This window comes from Calonectris borealis, chromosome 9 (genome assembly GCF_964195595.1).
Source record: "Calonectris borealis chromosome 9, bCalBor7.hap1.2, whole genome shotgun sequence".
In the NCBI taxonomy this organism is placed as follows: Eukaryota; Metazoa; Chordata; class Aves; order Procellariiformes; family Procellariidae; genus Calonectris; species Calonectris borealis.
Genome location: NC_134320.1, coordinates 28,536,742 through 28,562,433, shown reverse-complemented (window position 1 = coordinate 28,562,433; position 25,692 = coordinate 28,536,742). Strand labels below are relative to the sequence as shown.

At 41.5% G+C, this 25,692-nt stretch overlaps 1 protein-coding gene across 5 annotated transcripts in view; it reads left to right on the top strand.

Annotated features, from left to right (window-relative positions):
- The window catches only part of TIPARP (TCDD inducible poly(ADP-ribose) polymerase), a 41,340-nt gene that overhangs the window by 2,805 nt on the left and 12,843 nt on the right, over positions 1 to 25,692 (top strand). For 2 of the 5 annotated variants that reach the window (XM_075157505.1, XM_075157506.1), the window contains one exon: positions 15,826 to 16,826. In XM_075157505.1, the coding sequence (XP_075013606.1) occupies positions 15,889 to 16,826 (938 nt within the window). In that variant the 5' untranslated portion in view covers positions 15,826 to 15,888. Of the gene's footprint in view, positions 1 to 13,203; positions 13,684 to 15,825; positions 16,827 to 25,692 lie in introns of those variants that run through there. The other 3 variants (XM_075157504.1, XM_075157503.1, XM_075157501.1) reach the window with 3 other exon arrangements.

The window sequence follows — 25,692 nt, the reverse complement described above, 5'->3', positions numbered from 1 at the left end:
TGCCCAGCTATGCCCACCTATACCCTTGGGAACACACAGAGATTGTTTCTGCAAGTAAGACTTCTCAGCAGTACTGAAAATTCTGTATTGCTTTGAGCTACAGTTCCTTCTTGGCATAGCTCTGCTGAAAAGGTTACAAGCTCTTACAGCTTGATGGTTTATATGGTCCTTCTAGTCTAGTTCAAAGGTTCTTGGTAACTGGTTTTTAGCTTGCAAAACCTGTGGAAAAAAATCCCTTGAGATTAATACATTGCGTGTGAACAGACCAAATAGGACCATTTTTGCTGTCATGTAGTGTTAATATTAGGACATTCCAGTATTTCTTACGGCTAAGTGAATTGCTGTGTTGTTAGTTACCATGGTAGCTGATGTCTTGGTTAACAGAAGAATTCTTAAAAACCTTCAGATGGAAATGTGTCTTTTTCAGAATAGTGATCACTGTCACATTCTAACAGTAACAGTTGTATCAAAAAGAAATACTGACTGGCAGGAGTCCCACAGAAAATAATATTTGTGATTAAAATACATGCCACCCCAGTGGTGATTATAGCTGATCTCTGTGTTGTTGTACAATTCATGTTTGTAAAAGTAATGTAGAACATCGTGTGCTGTGTGGAATTACAGTGCACACCCTTAATATCTCTGTAACAAAACAAAGGTTCTCAACATGGACTTTGATACACCCTCTCTGTTCTTTGCTTTTATAACATTAGTTTGTCAGAGTCAATCTTCAGAGATACGTTTAAGAGATACCTGATATTTCAAAATTGTTTATTTCAGCCGGGTATAGAATGTAAGACAGCAATGAGTCCAGCTGTCTTTCAGAAAAGGGGAGTCTCATTTCTTTGATGTTGACTCCAGATGCTTGCACATGGTTTTTTCCAATAGTACCAGTTGTGTATATTCTGTTATACTTGGGGGTGTGTCTGTTTTCCTCTTTTTAAGTTAGTCTAAAAAGGATATTGTGCCTTCGGCCTCGTATCGGTGTTTACCCTGGATTTATTGTTTTACTGTGCAGTCTCCTGCATATTTTTCAGTTCATTATCTATATGCAAGTACTATATGGATTTTAGTTTAAATCATACCACAGCCAGAGGAATGATCCCACTCCTATGAAAATACCTGTTTATTTTCCATATGCAACTACATTGTGAACCTACATCCAAAGCTAAAGCACATACGTGGCTGACCTTGCAGCCATTAATTTTCCTGCCTACTTACCAACCATTCTGTTTTCGTTTGCTTCTCTAAAAAGGTTTTTGTTAAGCACTGAAACAATATCTATTATTTGCTTTCGGTAACCATTTCACTGCCAAGTCCTCTGGGGGTGATCGCTTCCTTTTGCCCTTATTTAATTGTTCTAGCTGAACCATTTCACTTCACGTATGTGGAAGACCTCTGTTGTTTTAACTTAAGTAATGTCTACTCTGTTATTTTAACTTAAGTGATTCACTGAAATTGAGAATATTTCCTAGTAGTGTAGATACAGCCTAAAAAGTTCGTGACTGAGACTTAATCTTGCAGTTGTCTGTTGCAATTCTCGGGGGAAATTGTGTATTCTCCTCATTCTGGCTAGCAGAAATCTGGACAGATTTCTTTCCATGTTTCCTCTCACATCCCCCCACCTCCTCCCCAACACTTGTTAGTTGGAAAATAAATTCCATAGTTTTGAAAACTGCTAGGTTTTCACATTCGCATCTAAATCTAAATTCAAACTAACTCTCAATGGCATTCATTCCAGAGTCAGTGGATTAAACTATGTCCAAGAATTAAATTAGAGCAGAGCAAAAGCTTCACTACAGTTAAGATTGAAAAACCCCTCTTTGTTCAGAATTGAATTCTTCTCATATTCTGAAATCCCCGTGTTTACTTGGATATATTGAAATTTATCATGCAGTAAGGGATTAGTGTTCTGAGTTTTGGATCAGCTGCTAGGGCACTGTTGAAATACAAAAGAAAAGCCTTCTTTGAATAAATATGCATGATGCTCATAAACTGAGTGGCTTCTGCTATCTTTGCGTGAACTAGGTGGATGAGAAGCTTTCCAATTCTTCTGTGTGCTGTGCTTTTTTTGAAGCATTCTGTGGTGTCTAAGGTTTAAAATTGGAGACATAATCTGGCTGTATTATTTTTCAGCCAAATCAGTTCCTCGATGTGGTTTAGAATGTAGCCCCCAAAAGAACACAGCTGGAGGGGCAGTCTGGGCGTTGGTAAGGAATGGCACTGTCTTGAACCAGTGTTTGTTTCCAGAGAGTTTTGAGAGAATAGCTTTCTTATCCGAGTATGGATTTGGGAAGAATCTGTGACTCTGTAAGGGAAAGAGAATGTCCGAGTTACGAAAAGGGAAGATCGTTGCAATAATCATTGAGGTGAACAAAGTAGAGTACATTATCCAGTGCCATTGCTTCATGAGCTGTTCTCTTTTATCTTCTGAGGACATTGCATTGAAATAATAAATTGCTATGCTCACCTTTAATTTCTAAAAGCTGGAATTTGCTGGATTTCTGTGACGCGTGCTGTATCTGACGGGAACTCAGTGTAGCATATGTGACCCATTTTTGGTGTCTTGAAATGGTCTCATCTGCTCCAGTTTCCTCCTTTAGCATTTTTAAAGTTTTGGTTGATAGGTTCTTCTGCATGTAGACCAAATGATTGAAATAATTTCTGTAAATAGATTTTCAAGGGGCTGGTTTGCTCAGCATTTTTTCCAGATAGAGTATGGAACTGACCACACTTTTTAAAAGCAATATCAAATGCAATATTTGGAAAATAACTAAACTCTACAGGTAAGAATGAAGCTAATAGTCAATATTTGGGGCATCTGTTTCTCTAACAGGTCTCGTCTCAAGGTCTCGTTCCCGTGTTGCTTTGAGATCTGCAGGCATATCCCGCAGATCATCCAAATAAAAGCTTCTGAAAGCAGGAAATGCAAAATTACGGTGTTTCATTTCATCCTCTTGCGTGTCTTTCACTTTTTATTCTGGTCAAGCACAAAATCCCCTGTTTTGGGTCCTATGGAGGTTGTGCAGACTGGCGCTGCACATGTATGCTTTCCAGCCAGATGTGATCCGAGGATGGCAGTCAAGCCATTTGTTGTGTGGAGGCCACTGAGGAACTGTAACTTTCACCTGCTCAGGAGGACTCTTGATGGCTGTGCCACCTATCGTGGAGGTACTGTAAGCTTTCTTACAGGTCACACTGGCCTTTTATGATGTGGTGGAGAAATACAGCGTGAAAGGGAGCCTGGAAGCTGTGTCATTAATGCTTCAGCACAAGGGCTGCACTAGGAGAGACTGAGGAAGTTGAATGAATGAGCCTTTAATGTAAGCAGACCTACCAAATTGCATTTTGTGTGAGTGGAAGACAGTTGCTAGGCAGCAGGATAGCGAAATGAGCTAAGGGTGTGACTTGAGGCGGTGAAGCACTGGTGTAGGGCCCAGGTTTGTTGCTCCCTGTGATGGTATATTTAGGCAGAAAGGATGCCAGGCAATCAGAAACAATCACTTTAATGTGGGGTAGTCAGCTTGTGTCTCTTTAACAGCACGCAGATTATAAGCAGTTCACATGTAGTCCCCACACTAGGGATATATCAGGTGATCTGCAGTGGGATTATGCCGGTCCGATTCAGCAGTCTGAATCCCTGCTGGCGGGAGGAAGTCAGGCAGATGGGATTTCTGAGTGCGAAATGTATCATCCTGGCACCCACCCACCCACTACTGCTCCACCCCTTAGCAGCATAGGGGGATCTCATGGTGGTTGGTGTCACTTTCCACTTGTGAGTTGTCTCTGGGGGTTTCCCATTCCTGCAGCTTTGAGGTTGGTAAACGTCTTCTGGATCTTGGCCATAGGGAATTTTAGCCTATAATGTGTAGTCAGAAGAGTTGGCCGTCCATGTGCTGATGGCTCCTAAAATGCTAATACCTAAAGTAAGAAGGATGAACTAGAAGCTGAAGTATCATGTGAAGAATGTTTATATGAGTGAATAAAAAGGGGTATTTCTGACTACTTCATCTTTTGAATGGTTATTTGTAATCGTATGTAACACAGACTAGTCTTGGACATTGCAAACATTTGAATTCATCATGGTAATACCCATTTCCCTATCATGGTCTGTACAGGATGAAGTACATAGGAATCATACCCAGCCAGCTGTAGAACTTTAGGTAATGGTTGAGCTCAGGGATACTTAATAAAAAGTCTGGAGATGAGAAGAAATCCGATTAATACTAATACTGAGGATTCTGTAAGAGTCAGGCTGGGTGTAGCAGTGCTAGCACTGAGAAGGGCATCACTTCCTAGCTGGAACAGAAAGCTCTCACAGGATATCTGTTGCAAGGAAGCAAGGTGCAGGGATGTGCAGGCGTGCTCTGCAGCAGCAGCGTTGGATCCAGGGAGTCTGGTGTGGAGCTAGACCTGATGAGTAGGACAGGAGCCAGGCTAACTATGGACGGCCACTCAGGTGTCTGCAGTGGTCTAGTTCTTCTCCAGGTTGGATCTGCTGAGCTTAAAGTAAAGCCCATGTTACAGGAAAGCAGTTCAAAACTTCTGTGGCACAGCTGTACGGAACTGCTCTTAGCAGCAGTATGCCTGTGGTGATCTTGAACATGGTGCAGATTTGAGCTAGCTCTGGATAGTTCATTTATTTCATGCCATATTGGAATAGATTGGAGATTTATCCATCCACAGAACACAGAATTAGCTTTGTGTTTTCTAGCTAGCCAATCATGGCTAGACTCAACTTGGATCTGTATGTTAGAGGAAATTCTTCCAAGGTATGTTTTTTCCCTAATTTAAAAAACCTTAGGAAATGTAAAGGAAAAAAATCTTCATGAACAGAATTAATATAGGAAGGCAGTATCCTACACCCTTCTGGAATGCTGAATTCAGCAACACACAGATTGCTGAATTCTAGAAATAAAGCATTTATAGTGTACTCCCACACACTAATTCTTCCGTAAAGAAATAATCTTCCAAATGCATATTCTCATTCTAAAACGTAGAGCAGAGCATCTCTCCTACTCAGTTACTTAAGGCTATTTCAGACAAAGAACACCTGCTGAATATAGCAATCATTTTGCTGTTTTCTGCATGATATTATCTAACGCTGTGGTTTTATTTATGTGTTCTGCAGACTGTATCCATCCAGCTGCTCACAATATCCACAGCAGGGAGGCTTTGGGAGTCAACAGTGAGGCAAACCGTATGCCATGCAGTACTGAAGGAAGACACGCAGGGTTTCTAAAGCAATGTGTGCGTCTCTTCTAGTTGGTTGCTTACATATGTATTAGGCAAAATGAAGGACTCATCCCATTTTCTTCCAGATGGTTTTGTATCGTTAATCAGGTTTAGAACTTTACTGTGTTGCTACAGCTGATCTGGAACTATGCCTAGCCCATTGGATGCACGTAATATGTTTGTGAATAATTTCCAGGAGGCACAATCAAGTTTGAGGATTTGAACATTAACAATAATGTTAAGTTAATGTTAAGTCTGAGCTTCAGACTTTTGTTCTTCATCACCTGCATCTTAGAAGAAACATGTTTTGTTGAATTTAGTGTTAATTTCTTCCGTTCATTTATTTTATTTTTAATTTAAGATGTGAATGCTGCTATTTTCCTCCTTGCTGTTTGAATCATGCAGAGCTTGAGAAAAAAGGGCAGTCAAATTTATAATACCTCTCCCTTTTATATTGTAAGATTTGACCTTTTCAAGGGATGTCCACCGAGATCTTCGTTCACACCTTCAACTTTTCAAGGGTGTTGCAGGTCTCTGTAGAATCAGTGTTTTACTGGGCAACTAAAGCTCTAATGAAGGTTTGCTATAGTGAGCAGCGCTCAGCTGTTTTTTCAGATGTAAAATATTACGGTACTGTTACCTTCCAGGTGTCCCTTTATAATTTGTTGGAATCTTTGGTTGAAGAATGGACATTACTTGCGTGTAGGTAGTAAACTACCTGTCTGTTAGTTAGAACTAGCTATTAATTTTAGAACTGTTTAAATTTTAGTTGGCCAACGCTGCATTGTTAAGGAACATTCCCATTCTGTTTAGTTTAAATAGGAGTCAGCTAAAGGAGTAAAAACAAAGCACTGCCATCCACACATTACTACTCGCCTTACCACACACTACTACCTTACCAGGATCCATGCGTTCCAGAATCATCAGCGTTTAAGAATTAACCTTCAAAAAAATCTCACAAGTTACTTTGTATTGCTCATATTAGTTAAGGATGCATGGTAAGTGTTGCCTTGGCCTTAGCTAAATCTACGTGGCTTGTACTGATTTAAGAGACTTCCACAAGAGGGGGCACCAGTTCAACAAAATCCCGTATAATCCAAATGAGCGTGTCCCCATTGTGGGTGTATTTCCTATCATTTTATGTATTAACTCGTGTATCTAAATCAACTTCAAAATTGGACGGATGCTTTAATCAGTTTAATGTCCCAGAGTGTCTCTCTGGTCTGTAACAGATACATGAATGGATATGTGATACTTTGTGGGTGAGCAAGTCAGGAAGTTTAATTTTGAACAAGAGGCACTGTTTCCAGAAGTCGCGTTCACTGATGAAAGGCTGTCTTCAGACTCCAGGCACAAAATGCTATTTAGACTTTTGGGTTTTTTAGTGTACTGAAATGTGTTACCTGTTCCTAATTTATGCCTGATGCCCTGCATGTGCTCACTACGTGCATTTTAAGAGTAAGGTTTTGGGATTGGTTGTTTTGTTTTGTTTTTGTTTTTTTTAGTTCAGAAGCATCATTAATTTTCCTCTCAAACTGGTACAACACGATAGTACAGCTGCAGAAGAAAACTCCACCTAGAAAGATGACTTCTTGAGAGACTGCTGACTTGAGTATGACTGATACAATTTTTTTCTGTTTCTATTTTGTGATAAAATTATTTGTTTCATAAGATAGATGGGAACTCTTAGTAACGCTTCAGCTTAAGTTGTATAATGTTACTGTACTGATATGCTAAAAGCATTAAAGTGTTCTGCTACATGTGTAGGCCAAAGTTCAAGGTCCATTCCTCTAAGACTGCAGTCCTAGGATAGTAAGATACCTCTGCAGAAATGATTAATTCTAACAAATTTTCCAGGAAAAGGGCCCGCTTTTGGATCATGTGTTCCCTGTCCAAATATGTGAATCATAAATCACTTACAGAGATAAGATTATCGGATAGTCAGCAAAATAGCTAGAAGTGTGGTGATACTCGTATGTGTAATATGAGATTTTTTTTTTCTGAGAAATGCTGTTTTTGCCAAACTTTCAGATTTTATACATAAGAGGAACAATGGTGTGCTTTTAGAACCTTTAATTACTGGTACAAGAGATTAAAAGAAGGTGAATTTGAGACCAAGGAAATTACTATTTTTTTGTTACTGCTAGCTGCAAATGTCAAAGTTGTGTCTGGATTCAAAAGGTTTTATTTACTATATTGATGAATTGGAACTACTCTAGGTTTTTTTTTTGAGCAGTGTAAAAGAGAAGAATATGAGGTTTTACTAAAAAATCAGCACCACACAGGAAATATATCATTTGACTAGCAAGAAGATTTTTATTTTAAAGACTATAAACTAGCCACCTTCCTCCATTTACACCAGTTCTAGATTATCATGTGTAAGCAGATGAGGGTGTTTTGTCATTTTTGTTGTTTTTTTGATTTTTTTTTCTCTTGCTTGTGGATAGTACCAGAAGAATAATCTGTCTTTATATTTTTCTGAAAAACACTGTGGTTTTAGGTCATTGCTGTCCTCCAAAGAGTCAAATACATCTCCCAGTCAGATACATGATACTACTTAGTTATCTAAGATTCCTGGCTATATCTGATAGCAGTAGGGCACAAGGAGGAACAGTCATTACTATAGTTATTTACTTACTGATCATTTTGCTCTGGATATAATGGCATTTTCAGAAGCAATTCTTCATTCTGACAGTGTATGGAAGTCAGCCATTTTTAAAAACATAGATAGACCACACAGATGTCCCCCAGCAAAGTAGGGTCCCAGCTTCTTCTCTAGGCTATGGCATGAAGCATTTGCCACTCCCAGGAGGTCCTCCTTCTGACCTGAAGTTGTATGTACTAGCCTGGCCAAAGTTCGGTCAGTGTTGAGTGTTTCCAGTGGAGGGAGACTTTAATTAATAGAAAATTTAATCTCGGCATGTTTGGACCTTGAAATTTCTGCCCTCCTACTCTTCAGGAGAGACCAAAGGGAGGCGTAAGCCCACCAGGTGTCACTGCAGCAAAGGCTACCGGAATACAGGTAAACCTGTGCTGCCCTCCTCTCTTCGTTAGTGAAAACTGGCTTGCATTATTTCACCGTCATATAAACACAGCAAGCACTTCTTTCACTTCTTAAAAAAACCCAATTAAAATTACCAGTCTTAGTATTAAGAGGGAGGATAGACATATGCACAGAAATTAAAAATTATTAATATTTAATTATGCATCTTGCAAGGGAGAAAAAAGAAATCTATATATAATAGGTTGACATATCATATTATGAAAAATGGACTATTGCAAAAGTCTAATACGTGTGGAAGAGTTAGCACATCTTGATAACAGGGTGAACTGATCAGAGATTCTCTTTTCCCACCTGTAAACTTTTAAAAAATGTCTGCATCATTGACATTTCTTTTCCCTTGGTACTTACCTAACCTGACTTGCTGGCACATGTCCATGTCAGAACAAGGATAGGGGTTGAAAAGTTACTTGAAAGTGATTAGGATTTGTCATCAAGCATTGGTATGGAAAAGAACCATCTCTTTGGTTAATTTTAAGGCATTACAGTAAAAATTAGCTACATAGATTAATTCCTGAGTTTCATATTGATTTCTGTAATAAATATACATCTTTTGTTCAGTACGGTAAAACATTAATAGATTGATTTTCTACTGCTAAATCAAAGCCAGAAATTTAGTATTTTTACTAAAATAAAGATGGTATAACTTCGTAGTCTGTTTCCTACTGCAGATAATGATAATTATTCAGTAGGTTAAGAATAACAACTTTCATTCCTTTTTCTTATTTTCAGCTTTCATGTCTGCTGCTACATAGCAAAGAAAGAGGCATATACATTTGTATGTTCTCTTTGACTTTGAAGTGCTAAATGGTTGATCCAATGTGTCAAGTGCTGTTGTGTGAGTCAAGGGACCTGTGTCATCTTCCAGTTGCCACTGACCTGTTGCTTAACCTTGGATATGTCTCATTTTGTATTTTTGCTTAATTGCTATAGCAGAAAATTAAGATTAAGGAAATATTAATATAATTATATTGCATAATAATGATAATATTAAGACAAAAAAGCCTGGAACTGTAGATTTCAGTATTTTATGTAGTAATAATATGTACTGATTTCTTTACTTCTATGTAGTGGAAAATCCAGTGCTAAAAGCAATTTAAAAAAAAATGTTATGTAGTGATTGATGAAATTGGAGAAACAATAGAGAAGTTCTTGGAGGAAACTCTCATGCTACTGGAGTCAACTTCATTCTCATCTTGATTTGCTGCATAAGTGAGGTAAATTTAGACATACAGAGTATAAGCACATTGGGAACAGTAGCACTGAGATTCCTCACAAGAGGCATTTTTTTGATGCCTTGAAATCAATGAAGACCGCCTAAGAACAGTGTTACATGTAATCTCAAAATAAGTTAACTTCCAACCAGTATAACTTTCTGTAAGCATGAGTTTCAGTCATGCAACTTCTGTGTTGAGTAGCAAGATCTTGGAATGATAGCAGTGGTTTTGTGATTATCATACTATCAATTAAATGAATTATCATACTATCAATGAAAAGTAGTCTTTCAGTACTGATGGATTTTCTTGGTGACCTTGAATCGCTTCTTCTGGAAAGGCTGCCTTACTTTCTGGAAATGCGCCTTAGATACTGTGGAAGGGTGTGTGCCACATAACACCACGTAACATCCTGCCTTTTCCTTTCAGTAGTTTCAATGTTCACCTGCTCCATAACTGAGAAAACGAAAATGTAAACGTGTTGAAAGTTTTGGACAGTTGACTGTACTAGATAGTGCGGTTCAGAAAGATATCCTCAAGGCAGGGAAGTATTTTTAGCTGCACTAACTTCTTTTCCTGGTTACAAAGAATCAGGAGAAAAAGGTTTTAAAACATGTTGGTCTATATACTGCATTGGTTTTGCTGACAAAAACGTCAATCCACAACATCCCCAAAACTGCGTTTGCAGGGATTCTTAATCTTTAATGAGAGGGCTTCCCCACACCCACTGCTAGCCACCACCAACAGTTTTTTCCTCTGATTCGATGGCAGAAGATCTTTTAACATAGCTCAGTTTCACCTTTACGTGACGAGAACCATAGCTTTTTCCCCATGTGTTACTGCAAGTGGGCACGTCTAGTATCACCATGGCCTTCTTTTTTAACTTTCCTTCAGGAACCTTTACTTCTCCTTGAAAAGTAAGTTGATAGTAGTTTCTAATTGTTTCTTCCACAATGTGTACCTTAAAGGGAGTGCTTCATTAGAGCAGCCTAACAAAGGTCGTGAAGAGGCAGTTTGCAAGGTAATGGCATCCTGAGAACATGTGAAATGCAACGGAAAAGGTTAGACTTTGATTTCTGGGTCTCTATATTAATTGGGTTATATTGGAACCTTCTTACCGCTACCTGATTTTAAAATGGTGGTATATACCACTCTTAAACGTGTTAGGAGGGGAGAAGTTGTAGAAGATGGAGAATGTGGCGTCTAACAGCTTTCTTTTCTGCTGGATTGTCTGGCAGAAATACATTGAGCTAAAATAAGAGCTTGTGGCTGTGACTGTTCCTCTCCCTTCTCCTTCTTGCTGAAAATGCAGAGAGCAAGAGTCTATGCAAGATTTGGGATTGAATGGCTTCAGAGGAGCCGAGATGATGCAGCACACCTTTTGTGTGCTGCCTTGTTCCACAGCATCGTTCCAGTTCCCACCGACATTTGTTAACTTCACGTCGTATAACATCAGAAAAAGACAGTTAACCTTCCTGTAATGGGATGTGTTTTAAGAAGTTAAGAATGTTCATTGTGCAAGTATTGAGGTAAAAAAGGACGTCTTGTTTCTGTCACTAGAAAAAAATGTGTTGGAGCCTGAGAACTTTTTTTTTAGCATGAACATTTAAGTCAAAGACATTTCCCTTCTTTCATCAGCAAATAAGTGAAGTGTGCATACTGATTATTCCATTATTTGCAAGTCAGAATTGTAAATTACTGCATTCACTCTGATGCAGTTTACCATCTGAAAGAAATAATTAAAGCTTTCTTTTTCTTGCTTAAGATTTAAACGTGTATTTAAAAATGAGATCATACTTTCATGGTGGTCATAGTTTCTTTATATATTTGTGTGGGGTAGCCTCAGAAATGGGTGTATGATCTGCTGGTGTGCCATGATGTATTTCGTTTAATTATACACTTGTTTTGAGAAGGATGGTTATTCCAGGCCTCCTTCTTTCCTCAGTTACATCCTTACAATCCCACTGCCGTGGGAGTTGTGCGTACCTTAGTGTGTAGTTCAGCCATACGTGCTACTTATTTATATCTCATGCATGAAATAAACTATTCCAAACAGATAATTTCTGTTCTGGTAATAGAAGATAAATGCAAGTGTGTATACAGTTCTTTCTCACTAAATGAGGATATGACACATTGCCAGTCACCGTGCTTGGTAAAGCTCTTGTTTTGTTGAGTCCAGACAGGGTGTAAGGCTGTGTCTGATGTTTCAGACACTCAAGAGTTCAATTAATTTACAGATGATAATTTGTTTTCAGCTCCTGTAGATACAGATGCCTTCTTTACTCAGCCTCTATTGTGTCATTCTATAAGAAGTCAGCTCCAACTGCACGAAGCTCAATTTTTGTAATTTGTTTGTAGAAATGGCATATTCTCCCTGCATTATAAACGCAGCTGTGCAGCATTTTCAAAATGCACTGTAAAGCTTATGTCATCTTAAAATGACAGTTTCTTTCCAGATGCCTGTATTCTCTGTATACGTGATTTCATAAAATCACTGAGCATTTATATACATAAGGGATGAAAGACTGGCTTTATTTAAAAAGAAAACAGAAATAATGTAATAGGTGTTCCATCAACATAAATTTTACCTTCTGAAGTTATTTACCTCTTTAGAAGTTATTTCATCTGGCCGCATTAGTGATGCGGATGCACTTAATTCTGGTGGTGTCGAGTCCGTGTGAATTGATGGACATGTCCTATCGGAATTACTACAGCGCTGCAAGCATGTGATTCACCGGGGAAGCGTCCCAGGCCGTCACCCCAGCAGCTGAACTAACCCGTCGTGCCCTCACACACGCACAGCGTGCAGCCAGAAGATGAGGGCACGCTGATGGCTTTTGGACAAAAGAAAGTTAACTATGCTCTTAACGAATTCCGCCTATAAAATATGCCATGTAAATAAATAGTAACTTACTGTAATTCATTATATTTGCGGGTTTTTGTGCTTTCTTTTTCAGAGTGTGTCACAGGCAGTAATGAGTACCGGCCCAAATCCTGGCAGCCCCGTGCGAGAAGGGGCTGAGCTCACGCCGTGTAGATACAGAAAATGAGTCACGGTGACTTTGTTCCAGGATGGGCTTCTGGCTTGTTTCTTAGTCATTAATTAGTGTTCCTCGGGTAACTTGTACCGTGAACTCGGCAACGCTTGGAAGTTGAGAGTGCTGTCTTTGGCTTTAGTGAGGGCTGTTGATTCCAGCCTGCTGCGTGACTGTTAAGCTGCAAGGGCTGACATCTCGCATGTTCTCGGAAGCAGCTCCCTCCTGGCGTGCAGGCACACACGCACGCCCGTGCCTGCCACTGGCCTGTTACTGGTTGGTTTTCGCCTGAGGAAGCCCTCCTTGGTCGGGCGCTGGGGCTCGCAAGGTTTGCGGAGCGGAAACAACGCCTTATGCGTGGTAAATCAAACGCGAAGGAATTTCTTATCCCTTTGCTGTTGGGCGTCATCTAGTCACCGCGCTTTCAGTTCTCGCTGGTGTCACAAGTGAGATGTGGCCTCAGTGGGGACTTCAGGCACGCGAAGGGACACGTTGGCTGTCACGCCTGTGGGAACAGGGCACGCCTCAGCCCGGCCGGCCCTGTCTCCCTCCCGCAGCCCCCGGCGGCCGGGGCAGGGCCGCAGCCCGGGCGGGCGGGGGCCGGCTGCCGGCGGGGGGAGGCTGCCGGGGCGGAGGGGGCGGGCCGCCTTCCCGGCACAGGCGGCGCGGAGCAGCTGCGCCGCCGCCTCAGAGCTCCTCCCCGGGCCGCGCAGCTGCCTGCCGAGCGCTCTCGGGAAGCGATATTTAAAACAGCGAGGAGAACATGTGAGGAGCAGAGGGAGCTGCGGGGCGGGACGGGCGCCGTGCCACCTACCGCTGGGCGGGCAGGGCGGCCCTCAGCCCGGGCTGCCGCTCCCCGCAGCGCCGGGGCTCGGCTCCGGCGGCTCCGACCTCCCTCCCCTGCCCGCGCCGCCGTCTCTTGGTAACCCCGAAGGCAACTGGAGAAACAGCCCGGGACCTGCCGCCTAAGGCGCGGGCCCTGCTGCGTTTTTAAGGTGGAAATACCGGCCTGCGAGCGCCCGGCTGCAGCAGGCAGTTAATTTATCTTTTTTCCCCCAGCAGAAGGCTGGTCTTGTTCTGAAGGTGTCCTCAAACCGGGAGAAAACGCAGGAGTCTCGCTCGAGGGGAGCCAGAGCCGGTAGGTTTCAGCGGGGGAGCGCTGCGGGGGGAACCCGGGGAGAGTTGCCGGGCGGTCTGTCCGTCAGGGCTTGCTCGCCCTTGTTCTCGTCGGGTTCTGCGTTGGGGCTGCTGCTTGTCTTTTTTTTAAACTCTTACTTGTTTTAGGACCACTAGACTTGCTTTCTTCAGCAAAGGAAAAGGAGGTGTGGTTCGCGTGAGGCGGCTAAGTGCTTAGGGACTGAAATCTCTCACCAAGAGATCTTCCTCTGTTGAAATACATTGTGCAAATATAGCATTGCTCTTGGTGCTTGTTAATGTTGTTTCTAAATAACAGCGACTGGTTTGGGATGTTAAAATGCTGAAATAGAAATGCCAACAAGTTCTGATACTCTTCATTCCCACTGCTTTCTATGTTTAGAGTTGTTGGGGGATCCAACTCTATACAGTAAGGCAGTTCTTTAAAAATAGCAGCAAAACTTAAATGATAATCAAGTGAGCAATAACAATATTGAGGTAGCATTAAAGAGACGGCTGAAAATGACCAGAAGTCACTTATTTAGCTCCTCAGCACAGCAGGACCCCTCCAACCCTGGGACACCGTCCTGCATATCGCAGGGGCTGTTAAACCTGGGCACGGTGAAGTGAAGCATCTGATTCCTTTTGGAGTTGAGGATTCTTAAACCTCTGAAGTTACTTGAAGGTTTAAGGTACCTTTGATGGTTTAGAAAGAGAATTGCCTGGTATGTCTGTGGAAGAATAACAGAGATACCAATAATTTTGGAGTTTGGCAACAAATCCAGTTCCTTTAAATTTAATCTAAAAAGGGGAAACTGGAGAGGTACAACTTCTTTTCTTTTTCCTGGTGATCCTGACATGCTGTTTCCCAGAGTAATGCAAAAACCTGATAAATGAATGTTCCAAAATAAGGAAGACTCAGTGAGAAATCTTCCAGAGCAAATCATCAGTAGTAAGAAATTATTGGCAAATTTTATCTGTTTTCTGGGATTTTGTTTTGTCGTGAGAAGTTACTTTGCCTGGAATGCATTTATCCAGGAAGTAATCCTTAATGTGCTCCACTCTAAGCTTTGAGGCTATGTGTGAGGAGATTGAAGAGGGTTTAATTAAATGTAATCAAATATTACAAGATTCCTGATTAAAAGGTACAGCGCTTGCTTTCTGGTGACGTACGAGACATACTATTTATTTGTACTTTAGAAAAAAATATTTTTTCATCTTGCAAATAATTGAATTTTTCTCTCTTCCTGAGTAACTAGCACCCCTTTGTTTTCTTCACTGCCCGGTTTTAATTCTTGTTGACTAGCCTTGCGAGAGGCAAATGAGCTTGGTGTGTCACAGCAGGGTGACGGAGTGCAGCCTGTGCGTCTGAGTCAGAGTGTGAGAGAGTGTGTGGGCATGTGAGGATGGCTGTGTGTGAAGTGGGAGTGTCTGGACATGTATGAGACTGGCGGTGTCAGATGCGTCGCAGGAGGAACAGGGTGTAAGCACTTGAATTCCTGTGTCTAAAAAACCAAGGATTAAATCCTGGCCCCTGCTGAAGTCAGTAGGAAGTTTGCCGTTCGTTTAAGTGAAGCCAGCAGTGCTCTGACGATGCTGCTGGGTGGATGTGTGAGATTGTATGAGGGAAGATGTATATGAATGGAATGGGAATGCGTACGTCTGCCCATTTATCTGGTGGAAGAGGAAATGGTGCATGAATGTTTAAAGTGTGGTGGGAACATTCAGGGCTGTATGTCTGCTAAGGCTTCTGTTTTCAGGTCTGTGTGTGAGGGAGGCAGAAAAATGAACAACGCAGTGTTCACTTTTGTGGAATATAATGAACTAAAGTGCTGTTTATTACTAAACAGCATCACAAGGAAGAGGGCATCAGACCATCCCCCTTTCCTGCCCCCCCCCGGGACTGTGTGTGCGTGCCTGAGTGTCTCTGAGATTTCATGTGTGAGAAGACGATGAGCGTGTGTTTGGGATTAATTAGCCTGAGTTTAGCTTGTTTCATGCTTTACGTGCCTAGGGGCTACCCACAGTCACAGAGAGGGGAGGAGTTTGCTGTTGCTGGCTCGAAATCCTCTCCAGGGGTGATCTTGTTCGTGTCAACCATGAGCAATTAGAGAGATTAACTGTCTTGTTTTCCTTTCTGCCCTAGATTGATTCTTGTGAGGCTCTGGGACATTTGAAAGTGATTTGGAGAGAGCAAAGTCTGTGTCTGATGGACACCGAACCAAAGCCAGCGTGTGTTGTGCAGCAGGCTCACTGCCCAGGAATGAAGTGCCCTCCTTCGGAGGACTTTCCTCCTCAGATAAGACTGTCTGAAAAGATACCACCAGTGAAGCCTTGCTTCAAGAAGAAGCAGCAAGTGCAGAAGAGACTGGACACAGAAACTCTCCGGGCTTTGCGGCCAATCTTCACCAGTTTGCTGGGAGCTGGGACCTTGGATAGAGTCTTTGTGCCCCGAGGCCAAGGTGGCGGTCATAGTGATTTATGTGAACCTGCTGTGAAAAAGACTCTGGACCTCGGTACTTCTTGCCCCCAACCAGAAAGCAACGTGACTGTGCTGATGCCAGCAGCTCCAGATGTGCAGAGTCAGCTGCCAGTAGCTCATCCTTCTCCTGCGCATCCTGAGCAGGATGTCCGATCAGGAGAGCAAGGCTTCTCACCAGAAACTACTCCTGGAACTGCTGCCGATAATAGTAATGAATCGTTCCAGGATCGTCCTTTGCACCCAACTGCTAGTGATGGTGCAGCTTGTCCTTTGTTCCCAGACAAGATTCTGGAAAGCTACACATCTGGCTTATTCCAAGAGAATAGCTGTCCGATGCAATACGATTTGAACCCAAGCAATAAATTCAGTGCTGGGATATTCCAGGATAAAAGTGAAGAAGCTTCTCTTGATCTGGTATTTGAGCTCTTGAACCAGCTGCAATATCACACCCATCAGGAAGATGGAATAGAAATCTGTGTGGATTTTCTCCAGGGCACTTGTGTTTATGGCAATGATTGTCCCAAACATCACACAGTCTTGCCTTACCATTGGCAAGTGAGAAGGACAGCGACCCAGAGTTGGCAAAGTGTGACCAATGATTCCCAGGAGCATCTGGAGAGACTCTACTGCAACCCTGACAATGATAGGATCAAAGTGAAATATCGGTAGGTAACCGAATTTACTCCCTTACTAGCAAAGCCAAGGGTGCTTAACTGAGCAGTGGTACAGAAATGTAACAGAATGTGTGTTCTTTTTTCCTGATGTTTTGTATACAAGTGTTTTATAAACCCAGTGATGATGTTACCTGAATAATATCCAAGAAGTTTGCCACAACAGAAAATTCTTGCACACCTATTAAAACTGCTGTCTATCATCTGGGAAGTATTCTTTGAAGCTGAAAGACTTGAAGTGTGTGAAATAAGAAAACTTCAGTTCTGTAGAAATTGAGAGAGTTGACAGAGGCTGTTGTGTAACATTGTACTTGTTCTTGACATTCCTAATTAGTCTTTTCTCTGTATTAGAAAAAGTGGCAGCACGAATGAGCCTTTGAAGGGATTGGAACAGGAATGATACAGCAGTTGCTTTCTGTCCCTGTGAATCCAGATTGACTTTATGCACTCCAAGCACAGTTTTCATGATTACATTGTAAGCAACTAAAATCAGATAGGTACTCTGTTAAGTCCTTTGACTGGAAATTTCATAGAGTTGCTAATATATGGTGATGTTTCAGCTAATTCGCTATGAACAACCTGAGCAATACCTTCAGAAATGCTGATCATCTATTTAAGTTGTCATCTAAAAATGTTAAACCTTTTATTAGAAGTTACTGTCTCCTCTATGCATTTTATCTATTCATTTTCTGAAATTAGAAAACAACTTTAAGTTTTCCTGGTTATGTTGTCGATTTAGGCTTGATCCTGCACCCTGACAGCTAACCCAAAACTTCTTCAACTTTTATAATGCAGGTTCCATTTTGAATAGTAGTGGGGAGTGCTGATGTTTACGAGTTCATCAGATCTATATAGTCCATGTTTGTATGAGCGCAGGGTGTAGGCTGCTCTTTTTTTTTTTTCTGGAGGAAACATACAATGCAGATTTCTCATATCTTATCTGCCCTGCCATAATCTGTAAGCCTGCTGCAACTCATTCTAGTCGTAGTCAGTTCAAAGTGATGCTTCTGCAGTTGCGTAGTAAAAACTTCAGACTGCCTTTGCCATCTGAGTCCTTGTGGATTTGTTCTCCCCGCCTCTTCTTCCTTCCACTTCTTGAAGAAGTATATCCCTTCTTCTTTAACGTTTTAATTTTCATTTACTATGCTGAGATTTCTCATTAGGCATCAGAGACCCAAGGTAATGCTTAAAGTCAATGTGAGTCTTTACTTTCACCTGACTGGACATTGGATTAGGCACTAAAACTCAGGCTCCATCAGCCTACGAATTCATCCTTTTTACTGAAGACAATTCCAGAATATAGATACCCCACACTGAAAATGAAAGTGAAGTAGGAAATAAGAATTATATGTAATAGGGAATAATCATATTTTATAGAATTGTCTTGAAAAAATATGCCAGTCTGTTTTAAAAAAAAAAAAAATCTTGTAACTGCATAGCAAATAAAATTTGCTGTATTTTACAACAGAGAAACTTCCATTTTTCCCAAGTATTTTAAATGATTTCTGAAAACAAAACAGCAAATGTAGAAATAAGACAAACCCTTGCAAGTAATTTAAATTTGAGCTCAGTGCAAATGAGCAAAAAGTTTTCTTTTTGAAGCCTGTATCACGGAATCCATTGCTACACACATGATCTACATGTTCTAAATGATGGAGTTAAGAATGATTAATTTTAAAAGAAACAGTGCTTCATAATTGCTGAGTCATGTCCAGCCTGTAAAATTGGCTGAATAGCGTTGTCCGCCTTTACACTTACTTTGCAGGTTTCCAGTCTGGTGGGTATTTTGGTCTCTTGGTACACAGAGTTTCTGTCTGTCTGAAGCGGCCGGGAAGAAACTGAAGGGGTGCGTTGCCAGACACGTGACGTTCTGTTAACTGTGGATGAAGTCAGAGAAACAGCGTGATCTCAGACACCCCAGGTGTGCTGGGCCAGGGCTCTGCTGCTGGCTCTGCAGGCAGCGGGAAGCCCTGCTGCCGCAGTGGAGGCAGATTCTTTGAACACAAACTAGATTTCATCTTGTTGAGTTGAACTGGCTACTCGGTGAGCGTCTGCCTAACTGTTCTCTTCAGGTAAAAGTAGTCTACTGAGACTAAAATCATTTTAAACAGCAGTATTTTCTAACAAAATTCTCTTTCAAGCTGGTAATTCTGTAGCCTGTACTCTTCTCCCTGCTCTTAAAAGACGACATGAAGATCTTTGCTTCATCAGCTACAAAATCATGCCCCAATGCAAGGTTGGATGACTGTTGTAAATTTATAACATTCGCTTACCATGGAATGACAAATCGGCAAGTTCTGTAACTCTTCTATGTATTTCATCCCTTGGAAGAGCTTTGTATTTGTGGACGAGTATCAGTGAGAACCGAGGAGTGAAACTTTAAGACTAGAGCTTCTGATTTCAAACACTGAATCTGATACGCATTGAAACTTAGACTTCACATGCTTTTGAATTAGGTTTTTCAAGTGGGGGGTAAATGTTTTACTCTGTACTGTCGCTAGTTTCTTCTTACGCAACATCATCTTGTATCAGAAGAACCTGCTAAGCCTTTCGATGTGGACTGCTTGGACTCAGTGTGACTCTTCATGGAGTTCACCGGTGGTCACTGCAACCTGGCTTCCCTTATGTTCCTGGGCGATGTTGTGTCTCCTGGCAACAAGATGCAGATAGCAGCCTGTTGAACCTTGCCGAGAGGCTCGCAAACATGCTAGAACAGCTCATCGTTCACATGGTTACCGCATTATTTGGCTAAAGCTATTAATCTCTTGTGGTCAGACTAGCTTTACAGGCCTATCTATACAGATTGCATACAGCAAGGAAATGTCTGTTCAGCAGTTTGCATGTCCAAGAAAGGCCGTGCAGAAGCCAGCCTGACAACCAGTGGGTGGTAGTTGTTTATTCTCCTTTCTTTTAAACACAGTTTATATGGCATAGTAAGTAATCGTTACAGTCTGCGTGCGTAATATTGCCATTGTGTGCTGCTCCCAGAAAGTTGGGCTGTTCAAGAAAGTGTTGGGCTATTGGCTCGATTAGAGAATAAGCTCTAAATTCAAATATGATGTTCTTCAAGTAGCTATTTATATAAATCTTTCTTCATCTTAATGTTATTGAGATGGGTAATGTAAAATATACGTTCAGTTGTTGTCTTTCACCTAAGGGAACATGATCTTAAAGCAGGAGAAGTGGTAAACCTTGTTTAGTTACTTCTTTGTAATATGACTGCCTCAGATACTCATTACAGTTTGGCCTCAAACTGAATATAAAACTTTATCATAAATTATTTATATTTTTGCTTTCTTAAGTCCATCAAGTATTTAGAGCCAAATACCACGCTATCTAAACAAATGGAGGAATATGAATTTAAGCAGGTTAAAATACTTAGAAGCACTCAGTTTTCTTCATAGATGTGAGAAGAGGCCCTGGAGAAGTTCCAGCTTGCAGCTAAGTATTTGAGAGAACAATGCCAAGTACTGCTTTCCAGCGTGAGAGTACCCAAGCTGGGATATTTTAAGATGCTCTTTAGTAAGGGGAAATATTTGGCTGCAGAACTGAGCAGGTTTCCCCCCCACACACACACCTGTCCAATCATGCATATGGTGCTTTTCAAAATAAGCAACATCATTACTGATTACACGAGGATTTGTTTAAAACAACTCTGCAGTTCCTGACCCATCAGTTCCCCCTCTTTGGCTGAAAATTCCACCCCTTCTCTTGGCAAAGAGACATCCCTGTGTGCCATGGGAACTGCAGCCACTGTTCCACTACGTGTACCTCGGCATATCCCAACTCACGTGAAGCAACACCTTCTCATAGTTGCTTTGATTTCTTTCCCCGCCCCCCCCCCGTAATTCCTGTAAGTTCTATGAAATGGCTCCTTCTAGCTAGAAGAGAAAGGCCAAAATGAAATGGCTCCAGTCAGGGAGAAGCAGGTGGACCTCCAAAGGTACATATTCTGCCTGGGAGCAGTTGACTAATTACTCTGTATACATGCATGGTACTTGGATGAAGTCAGAGTAAATACTGTGTGTTCTCCAGTGGGGTGGTCAATGGGCATATGGAGGCACCTGGGAAGGAAAGGTGAGGACAAAAATAAGTGTAAAGGAGACTAGCTTTCCTTCGTTCTTGTGTTCATGGGATAACTTGTTTCTCTGATGCTGTTAGAATATGCTTATATGATTTTTAAGTCATATAGAGCACAGTGGAAGCATTTCAGTCGTTCAAGGAGTTCTGCATGCCGTCTGACCAATTGAATAGTTAAATTTAGGAAGTTATCTTTCTGATCTGCACAGCTGCCACAGCGTATGAGATAACTCATGTGTTATTGATAACACCGGAGATGAGAAAACAGCTGAAATTCACTGGGCCTGGCGATTTTGTGTGTGATGTGTCTTGAATGTATGCAGCTGAATGGTTTTGAACTTCTTTTAATTCCTTGCTAGAAGGAATGCAAGACAGAGACTCTAAATAAAAAGCATGTGAAGTGATTTTAGAAGTGTTTGCCTTGTGCTTTATAATAGTATGCTTCAATGAATTCCTGTTTGCTCCACTTTATAGTATCATTTACATATGAAATAAAACTAATTGGCTTCTAGCTCTACAAATCTAGGGAAGTTAGAAGTGTTACGCTGAGCTGCCGTAGGAATCGGCAATCACTCATATATCCCTTTTCTCGTTTCACGTCAATAAACAGATTACAGTTTTGGAAACAGCTGTCACCTGGCTTCAGGTTGAGGTCAGTCTGTTCCCTGTGTACTCACGGTAATAAAACAGTCCTTTCTGAAACAAAGATTTAGAATTGGTGAAAGAGATTGCTCAGAAGAGTGGCTCACAGGTAATCCAGCAGGCACAGTGTTGGAGCATTGTCTGCCTGCCTGTTTCGGTGAGGATGAGGAACAGAAAGAGTCTGTTACAATTATTTGCTTAGCAGGGGCGGTGATCGTGAAGTTCCTTCCTAGCTGGTACACGTATTTGTTGAAATCAGTAGGGATTTGAGCTGAATGATTGCAAAATTTGGTACTTGTAGTCAAATGTATAAATGGATGGAACATTCAGAGACTGAAACATCCAGAATTGGTGGTCACCAGTGCGTGTTGGACTTGTATGTGTACAAGTCCATCCTATGTAAAGCACTGATGAAACTGATGCAGTTTCATTATTTATCGTAAGTCTCAGAGGTATTTTAAGTCCTGAGGTTGGATAGAATTCTAAAGAAAAAAGCAGCAGGCATGTCTGTGCAGAACATTTTTGAAAAATGGGACTTCAGAGTCCATCTAAGTGCTTTAGAAAGTGTTTGTATTGCAGCTTTGTGAAAGCAAATGCCTCTCTCGTGACGTGAAAACCCTGTCCTGTATCAGCTCTGTTGCCACTCAGAGCTGTGCTTGTGCTGTCTCTAGAACATCTGCCGATACAAAAATTTAAGCTAACAAACAAAACCCTCTGCAAAATGTATCCTCATCTGGTGTGGGTAGGAGACCTTTGAAACCAGCAATCTACCTCAGGCAAGGACATCCATGTTTATCCTCTACTGCAAATAGAAGATGCAACTTGGATTTGAATTATGAAATATGGTACATGCAGTAATCCTTGGAAGATCTGAATGCGTTTGACATCCTCATTGCTACAGACTTTTAGAACTTAACAGTAGTTCACACCAAAGGACCATTTTAACCCAGTACCTCATGTCCAAAAATGGCCAACAGTGGGTTTCTTGGGAAGAGCAGAACAAAACAAACATACTCCTCAGCACAGCCTCTTATCTTCCAGCAGTCATGCCTCAATGGCTTCCTCATCCAGAGATGGTATCTGTCTGTGAGGGAGCTCGGTGGATTTTTTTTTTTTTTCTTCTTCCCCTGCCAGAAGGGCTCTCGGGCCAGGCTTTCATCTAAGCTATATATATATCTGGACCAGTATCCCAGCAGTTGTTTCAGATTTACAAACATGCAAGTCAGGCTAGACCCTCGCACTGTGAAAATTACAGAAGATTGCTTTTCAGGCACCCCCAGTCACCAAGTGTAAAGGCAAGAAAACCTGCCTTTAAAAAATAGATGTAGGAAAAGCAGTAAAGCTACTACTATGTTGATAGACTATTTTTTTTTCTCTGATGATGGAGCCTTTTAAGTGTAGAGGTAGATCTTTCTGCGGCACCTTTCTCAGTTTCTGAGTCTTTCTCGCTGTACACCTCCTGCATGGCTTACAGTCCCAGCAGAGAGAAGCAGCGTGACATGATGGGGGAGCAAATGAAGTCAAATACGAAACTAATTTCCTGCCCTGTCACTGCTGCCCCTCTCTTCAGTTTGAGAATGATGAGATACTGATAAGATCAAGACTGTGGGATCGTGTTTATCAGCTTGTTTTTGTTCTTGCCCTGGTGCGAAGTATTGCTTCTGTGAGGGAGGGTTCCTGTTTTCTTTTCATACGCCTTATAGCAATAACTAGGATTTGGCTGCATTTTTGTTGCTGTATTGTGAAGAATGTCCCTTCATGAGTGTTACCTGGGCCCTTGCTTACTATGGTCGGTATTGGTTTTGATGGGAGCAAATTTTGGCTGCTGTTGTCCAAGATCTGACGTTCCTATTTCAAACTGCCAGTACCTCTGCTTAGAAAGAAAGGTCTTATTGAGAGGATGTACTTGAAGTTCAGTTTCATACTGTGGAGTTTAAACACTTGGTCCCTCACCCAAAACTGGACTGCAGCCTGCAACTTCAGACAACTTTTTGCTACAAATAAGATGAAATATTGCCGATTTTGCGTCACCAGAAAGCGTAAATGGCTGACTTGTATCTCCTACAGTTCCTGAGTTAGATTTGACTAATCTTTCAACCTTAAGTACAAGAGGTTTTCATACCTGTTTGGATCGTTTAAGCTCATTTGTTCCCCTGAGCGGCTTTCAGGTTGTTGCTATTGCAGAGAGGAACTGGCTTAGTCATAGAGAGAAAATCAACAGTTTCATCACCTAAGTGGTGGTTAGCTCTCAGTCTTGCTGTGTATCACAGCTGTTCTGATGGGAACCGAGTTTCATTTCCTGTACAGACCTTTGTTGATCGCTAGGTTTCTTTTTTTTCTGAACCCTGTTTGCAGTAAGACTCATGACATAGAGCTGAACTTAGGAGAAGAGTTCGAAATCACACGCATTTTCACAGCATTTAGAAAAAATATTTCTCCTAGTCATCTATTTGTACATAACATCTAGCGAACATTTGTCCTATGGAATGGGAAGAGCACAGAAGATTCAGACATTAGACTGATGTTCTTCAGAAGAATACAAGGAAGAGTGAGCCCAAATATACTTATTTTAGCAGGCGACATTCACCTCACAGGAGACTTCAATGTTGTAACTTGCTAGTCGAGGTACCTCCTCCGTTCAGTGTCCTGAAGAGATTGTCTTTGTGTTATTTTTGCATAGTTAGGGTACAGAGAAAGTGTAACTTATTCGGGGAACCAGGTTCTGCTATTGAGAGCACTTGTGGAATTTTATTTTGAACTGTGCTGTTGTACAGCACCGAATTTGGGGTTGTGTTCTGTAGTCTTCAGAGAGTTCGATATGCTCATTCTTTCAGTGCAAATAATTCCACTGAACTGCTTTATTTTATAAATAGAGACCTTTATTTGGTTAGACGGTGAAGAGAAGTTCGTAAGAAATCTCTGTTCCCACCTCTGTTACAGATTCTCTGTGGGACTTTGGAGTCTGCCTTAGTCTCTCTCTGCATCTGTCTTTCCCGGGAAAAATGGGGATAGTAATTTTCTACCTCAGAAGCAAGATGAGGCAAAGTTTTGTGGTGTTTGCAGAGAGGTTCAATAAATTTTTGTGTAGAAAAAGCGTTGTTTTTATTAATGGTTTCAAGCTGTACTGAAGGCTGTTCCTGCTGCGTGATGAAAAGAGGCAGTGGGAGTAACACTTGCCCCACCAAGGTATTTGAATACACGTCCTGCTTTCCCAAACCTCTGACAACCTGCAGCCTTCATCATCTCCTCCCTGCTCTTCTCCAGACTGATATTTCCAGGTAGAGACTTCAAAGTCCATGAGTAACAACGCTAGATTTTTTTTATCGTGTTAGCTACAAAACTCCCCTTTTCCTTAACACAAACTGCCCTAGAAAAGTGTAAAGAGCGACGGACCCCGCTGACAGAGCTCGTCCTTTGGAGGCGGTGCAGAGGAGGGGGTGGGATGGGTCTGTTTCACAAGATTGTAATTCCTGGGTTTGTGTGTCTGTGTTCTGCCTCTGTCGTCGTCATAGCACCCACCGTTTCATCGCCATCGTACGTGAGCATCTCCCGGGGGTGCAGTTAGCAGTGCAGCCACGTGCCCGTGCTGCGTTACGCCTCCTCTCACGCTCCCTTCGGGGCACAGAACAAGGCAATGTGTGCCTTGCTGGTTTATCGTTGGTTTTTCCCTCTCCCAATCTATATGTTCTCCATAATCTATACGTGACGGAGTATACCCTTTACTTTAGATAGCGTACGCTGCACCTCAGAAGCAGTAAATCATTATATGTACTGAAGATAAAGTGATATTATGCTAAAGAACATTTCAGATGTAGCTTTGAGCATCTCGCATTCATACTGTTCTTGAACCCTAAATTTGGGGTCTTTCGCCTATATTTAGGCCTCGAGCAGTTGAGAAGTACAGTTGTCACATTTGCTTTCATCACTGGTGTCTTAAAGCTGAAGCCAGGAATGTAATCACGCAATCACTTGCTGTAATCACAATTCATTTTTTTTCATGGCTTTGCATTATGTAAGTAGTAATAGGCTTTTTAATATACAGAGGAAGTGCTTTAACTGAAGAGCTATTATTAAACAACTTTGCTAAATATATTTTAGGATTTCAGAGCTTAAAAGCCAGTAAATGTTGTAATTTGGA